Consider the following 6,339-nt stretch of genomic DNA (forward strand, 5'->3'; position numbering starts at 1 on the left):
AAGAGTCGCACCCTGTAGAATCCAAATGAAAGGATCCCAGCATATGAAGAAGATAAATGACAATTTTTATAAGTAAAAAAACTGCCCAGAAACCATCACTATTTTAAAGGAAAAATGAAAAAGACAAATTACTTCTGCAATATGTACAGTAAGGCACAAGAAAGATATAATCAACTTCGATGTTGAAGTATCCACGGAATCTGAATGCCAATTGTTGTTTCAACTACTAGGATAAACCAGTTTTCTAGCAGAAGGCAAAAGTCTCCATAAACGCAGCTTAGATTCCTGAGACTACCATGGAAGTTTTAAGGATTTGATGGACTTTCTACGTGCTTGTTTCCCAAGTCTTTTGTCGTCTGGTTACCCTCGGTGGTTGGGGAGATGTTCCCCCCAGAATCTGTTATATCATCATCCGATGCACAATGATCCTCTGGAACGGAGTCCATCCCACGGTTGCCAACCGTCCTGGATGAAAACCCATGCCCCGATAAATAATTATATGAATGTGTATCAAAAGATTCTATGCCATAATGAGACCGGATAGCTGAACTAAACATAGGTTGCATCAAGCGCTTTCTCTCAGGCAATTCACGCAATGATACTCGACAAACTGGACATGTGGAATGCTGGTGTAACCATATGTCTATACAGGTTGCATGGAAGGAGTGACCACAGTAGGGAAGAATGCGCAACGTATCTTCACCATGGTATTCCGCAAGGCAAACAGCACATCTGTAACAAAAAAAATCACATTTCCTTTTAGCGATATTGAGGGCAAAAAAGATACATATTTTCATATAAAAGATGTAACTCCAAATTGAAAGTTCTATGCTTCCCCCTGTGAAATGATATTGCAAAGCATGCAGATTAGAAAACTTTGAAGGGACTGAAAAGAAATAAGAGAAAAGGGTAACAGAAAGAGGATATTCCAGAACCCCCATCAGATGGTGTTATGTTAAATCTGATAGAACCAGGGTCTGATTTAGAGCAAAAAAATACACGTCAAACAGATTGATTGGTATAATGCAAATGTGCATTGGACACAAAAGATCCTTCACAAATCTGTTCATCATGCAGCTTTATTGCATGACCACATAAGCAAGGATACACACACACTATTATTACAAGTTGACCTGAACAGAACCTTGAGGCAAATTAAAGAAAATTGTGAATCATCTAGTCCAGTTTAGAAGAGAGATGTATACCTCAATAAGTTTCAAGAGTGACCTAAAATGTCAATACCTCATTCTGTTTTCCTTGACAGCGAAAAAAGAACATTTTTGTTCTTACAAAAAGAACAGGTCATAGTGATCACAGTGATTTTTTTTTTCTTTTTTTCTGAAAGACAATTAATCAATAGAGCAAAGCACGTCCATCTGCTGGTATTTCTTCCATCCAAACATTACAGCTCAAGTTTCTGATAGCAAATTTAGCTAACCTGTGATCTTCTCAATTACGAGCTCTAGATATATAATGACCTTGAAATTCTCTGCACCTTGGATCAGCAATTGAATATCTAAAGCTGCTACTCTCCTTTTTCCCAACAAGATTAACAACATTGAATCGTCTGATACGATGATTAATGGAACTAAAAATCAGCTTCTTTCGCAACTTTAATCCCACTTCTCATTGCTTGTGCTTCAACATATTACAGTGTTACAAAGGTATTGTATATTCAGAAGCCAATATGATAAAATATTAGAAAAACTACTATTTGGCCAGAAGTTTAGAATCCCTATTGATTACATAAGTAGACTTAAAATCAACCCCTAATAAAACAGAGGATCAACAAGATTCATATACTCCTGTCCAGGCTTCCTCCAAAATATGTGCTTGATATTCCCTAAAGACCTTACCTATGCTCACATATCAGCCAGCATACATAAATGAACTAATTTCTCCAAGTCTCTTACTAAATTCATGAAGGTGCTCTAAGCTTGGGGGGCACAGGAAGAACCCATTTCCCCCATCTTTGTAATCTTCAGCTTTTCAACTACCTCGGGTACGGAACAGGTACATCTTTCAAAACTAAAAAAATTACATGTCAGTCTGAAGCAATATTGATCTAAAGATGAGAAATCTATTACTCTTTGCGAGGACTATCTCCCGTGGGATTAAACTTAGTGATGCAATAATCACTTTTTCACTTAATATTGCTCCTGTAAGAGAATATTTGCCCACCAATCAACCACTGGAAGCTCAGAGAAGAACGGTTAAAGGATCACATACAAGGTTACAGTAAATATAATATACTAAAACGCCTATTGAAGGAACATCTTAAGTCAAATATAAATGCAAACACTACTAGATAAAAGCAATTCTGATTTTGCACCAAATTTAACTCACTTTCCAAACAATTACAATGAAATGTATGATTCAGCAAAAAGCCTGCATCTATGCTGAAAAACCAGCATTTGCAGTCTCTGGCAGTAGTATGACCAGCATCCAGGGCATTATTCATATTGGAAATTAAAGCAGATAGGAGGCGCATTTGAACAAACGCAACCATGATTTGGCCAGCTAAATTTTTTAAAATCAAGCAAATATTAAGGAGCAAACCTCTTAGGACTTGGTCCCTGAGTTCAAGCCGCATTAGTGTGCTTGCATTTTTTTTTTTTTTTAAAGAAAGGAGCAACCTTATAGGCAAGATGTTCTCTAGAAATGATTCAAAATTCAAATGATAAATCTAGGATATGCACTACAAAGAAATTGAACAAAACGACTTTCTGGTTTTCTCTCCCTGCACAACGAGCTTCATGCTGGCGGCATACAAGCTATTAGCTACCATAGAATGTTAGATTTGCCAATGCACATTTTCCAACCTTGATTAAATACAAGCCTTGGGAAGGGAATGCAAATAGAAGCTAATTTTAATACTGTAAATCCTAAGATTTTTAATTTCAACTGAAAGACTAAATGAAAGAAGAAACGCCGGAACCAGACGTTTGTCACGGTAAGAATTAAAAGAGGAACATACTGAGTATCTTCTGCAGCTGCAAAATACTCATCACTGAACTTCTTCATTGGAAAGTTAGCCACAACTACAGGTTCAACACCATGTAACCCTCTTTCCAGCTGTAACATAACAAAACAGCAGCGGTCACACTCACAATCAGTCACAAACACCCCACAGAAGATAAAAAGGAGAGCAACAAACAATTTGTCAATAGAAAACAAAGCAAAAAAGATCAGTAACCATACACCAAACGAACAAGAACAGGCAACACAAAATCACAAATAAAAAACTGATAATACATTCACATATGGATTTGCTAAATTTAAATGAAAAACTTCAAAAAAAATCCCATTTCTAGAATGAATGACAAATCACTATAAATAGATAAATAGCAAAGAAAATCCTTACAAGGCTAAGATCAGATCTAGAGGCAATAGGAAATGATCTTCTTGATGAGTTCAAGTGAATCCGAGCGCAGATAAGCCTCGTACACACAAAAACTATGAACATGATGCTCACAGCGAATCCTATCACTGTCATCACCAAATTCATCCCTGAAGAAATCATTTTTGTTTAACTTTTCTTTTGTTTTAATCACAAAACTACTTGATTCTCCAAATTCAACAGAACCCAGAACTTCACGTTCTCATATTCTTCAGTTTTATTACCACCATAATACCATTTTCCAATCTTTGTAAGCTCATTTTAACAAAATGACAGAGAAGAGAGAAAAATTGAAACTTTGAATGAATGATGAGATTTTTGATAATTTACAGTGTGAGCAAAAGAGAAAAGGTGGCAAATTTAATATGAATGGGCAAAAGGGTTGAAAGATGTGTAGAGATTGAAGACATTGAGGGATTGAGCAGCGCCATGGACCGAAGGTTTAGTGGAGATTTGTAAAGGGCAGATCTAATCTAAATACAAGTGTTAATTTGGACCAAACTGAGAGAGAGAGAAAGCTCATCCAAATAGAATCTTGTGGTTTACTTTTATTTATTTATTTATTCTTTTATTTATTTTTATTCTCTGTTTTTGATTAAGTTATTTGTTTTTTCTTGTTAGTTTAGTTGATCTTGTTTTAAATTCTTATAGATGTCTTATCTGTGGGAATGAAATTTTTTAATAATTTTTTCAAGATTTATCATTTATTGAGCTTTTCATTTTTGAAAAAAATAGAAAACAAGCAAAAGAATTATTTCACCGCCAATTTTGTGCATTGCTCGTTTGTTTAAAGGACAAAAATAAATCTTACTCAAAACCAAAAAGGATTTAACAAAAGAGGAGAGAGATGCTATGTAAGTGTGACATAATTATAAATTTTTTATATTAGGAATTAAATATTAATTGAGGCCTTATTTGGTATTGAGATGATGTAATTTTTAAACTATAATTACTGTGAAAAAAGATATAATTATAAAATAAAAGTTAATATTATGTAGTAAATATAATTTTTAAATTATAATTTTGAAAAAAAATAGTAAAGATATAGTAGATTTTTCATCATACAAGTATAAAATCAAATCAACTTAATTTCTAAACTACATCAATTAGTGTTTACTAAACTCTTTAGTACTGTATTTTAATATGTAACTGTCCAACCCCAATCCTAAAGATGATCTTAATATATTAAATAATGTAAAACTAATATATGGGTGGTAGCTAGTTCAATTAGTAAAACTCTTTCGAGCGAAATTAGAAGTTTGACCTTGTTCACATGAGTGCGAAAGAAATTGAACTCTTTCGAAGTCAGACCAAAGCAATGAAGAACGTGAACTCCTAACTAAGCTTGTCCTTAGGTATCAAATCCGAAGAATGCAGTAAGCTACCTTGCTCTCACCCCTCACTGGATGGGGGCTCTCCTCTCGTTGAGAATATGTAATATTACCTTAATATAGAAGTGATATTTCTAGTCGTCTTGGTATTGGATTAGCTCTTCTGTTACCAGAAACTAAAAATAGGTAAGTCCTAGGTTCGCTATCTGGTGGCGAAGAAGAGCGTTCTGTGCCTCAAGTTCCGCCATTCGGTTTTCCAGCCTGACGTACTCTTGGAACTGAGCCAACCCCTCCAGCCGGGGAGCCAACTCGGTCTGTTGTCGTTCCCAAACGATCCGAAACGCATCCGACTGGAGAACATCCCAATAGAACCGAGACTGCGCCCCGTCGGCGTAAAACGACATAAGTAGCTCTGAGAGGCGGGGCTGGTTAAACTCTACCCCCCATAGTTCAAATCATGACCGTATAACCAAATCGACATCTCGCAGCGGTACATAAACAATAAAAGGTGCATTATGATAGAATAGACACTGGTACTGCTCTATTATTAAATTTTGTAGCTATGAGCAGTATTCTATTTCTAAAATGGAGTGCAGGAACACCTCCCTTTGGCCGGCAGGACAAGAGATTAACCCTTCTGTTACAAAACGGAGCCATTCAACATCCTGCCCTGGCTGCATTAGGAAATATTGGAGAAACTCACGGTCTACAGGAAATTGGGACAACGCAACGGGAATGTAGGTCAAAATAGCTTCCATCACTTACACTTAACACTTTTTTCGATCTTCAAAGAAGACTGACTCCTCCTACTCCTCCTTCTCTTATCCTCTATATAGCTCGTCGTTGGTCCTTATACACTTATCGATGACTGCCCGCTGATGGCTCAATCATCTACTTACGTAATTTCCAAATCCACTTTGTTAGCAGACAATCTTGGGAACTACTATGGACACAAAATAGTCTTCATTTCTATTTTTTAGATCTTTTTTTACGAAATTTTAAGTCACCAAAATAAGCTTATTCCCTGCCACTCTACGAAGGAAAGTTGTCCAAAGGACCTAGCTTCAATCAAAGTCAAAGATGGATACTTAAAAGAAGAGAAGAAGGTCAGGTTAGATCCGTTATCGGATTTTCTTTTGGTTGCTTTTGTGCTTGGGAAATGAAATGGCTATGCTTCTTTTTGCTATCTCTCACCGACCTTTCGATCCCTGGTTTCACTGGAAAATTGGAAGGTTACAAACCACCTTTTACAGTTGCAAATGTGAAATGGTGCTAAAGCAAGACCCGTGACTATGAAAAATGACTGCTCAATAAAGACTTGAGTCACCTTGGAGTAAGTCAAGCCACATAGTCAACAATGTCTCTGTCTAAACTATAGAATTACTAAATCGAAACACACTAGAATAACTTCAAACACTGGATCTGTAGATCTACGTGTATTCCAAAATCCTGGTCTTCTTCAATCATGTTCTCAAACCAATCAGGGAACTTCCAAAGACCAAATTATTTAATCCCCAAACTCTTTCTGGCAGAACCCTCTGAATTTTTAGAGAAAAACCACGCAAAATTTTTTTCGAGATTTTGAAACTTATTGTTTCAAGGCGGCGA

The 6,339-nt window shown here is 36.1% G+C and overlaps 1 protein-coding gene across 1 annotated transcript; it reads right to left on the reverse strand.

Annotated features, from left to right (window-relative positions):
• Positions 1-44: 44 nt before the first annotated feature.
• LOC102609930 (RING-H2 finger protein ATL38-like) lies at positions 45-3,934 on the reverse strand. The gene is made up of 3 exons (XM_006492126.4): positions 3,365-3,934; positions 2,978-3,075; positions 45-732 (listed from the first exon to the last, which is right to left on the reverse strand). Exons 1-3 carry the CDS (start codon positions 3,521-3,523, stop codon positions 306-308), a joined length of 684 nt encoding a protein of 227 aa, XP_006492189.1. The 5' UTR covers positions 3,524-3,934; the 3' UTR covers positions 45-305.
• Positions 3,935-6,339: the final 2,405 nt, after the last annotated feature.

The sequence above is a fragment of the Citrus sinensis genome, chromosome 4, assembly GCF_022201045.2.
Source record: "Citrus sinensis cultivar Valencia sweet orange chromosome 4, DVS_A1.0, whole genome shotgun sequence".
Lineage (NCBI taxonomy): Eukaryota > Viridiplantae > Streptophyta > Magnoliopsida > Sapindales > Rutaceae > Citrus > Citrus sinensis.

Bases quoted from the DNA above. Each gene is read 5' to 3' on its own strand.
- LOC102609930 (XM_006492126.4), bottom strand. From the start codon at position 3,523: ATGATTTCTTCAGGGATGAATTTGGTGATGACAGTGATAGGATTCGCT. The intron at 3,076-3,364 runs GTAAGGATTTTC...GTTATGTTACAG, and splicing joins CTAGATCTGATCTTAGCCTT to CTGGAAAGAGGGTTACATGG. The intron at 733-2,977 runs GTATGTTCCTCT...TTTTTGTTACAG, and splicing joins GCAGCTGCAGAAGATACTCA to ATGTGCTGTTTGCCTTGCGG.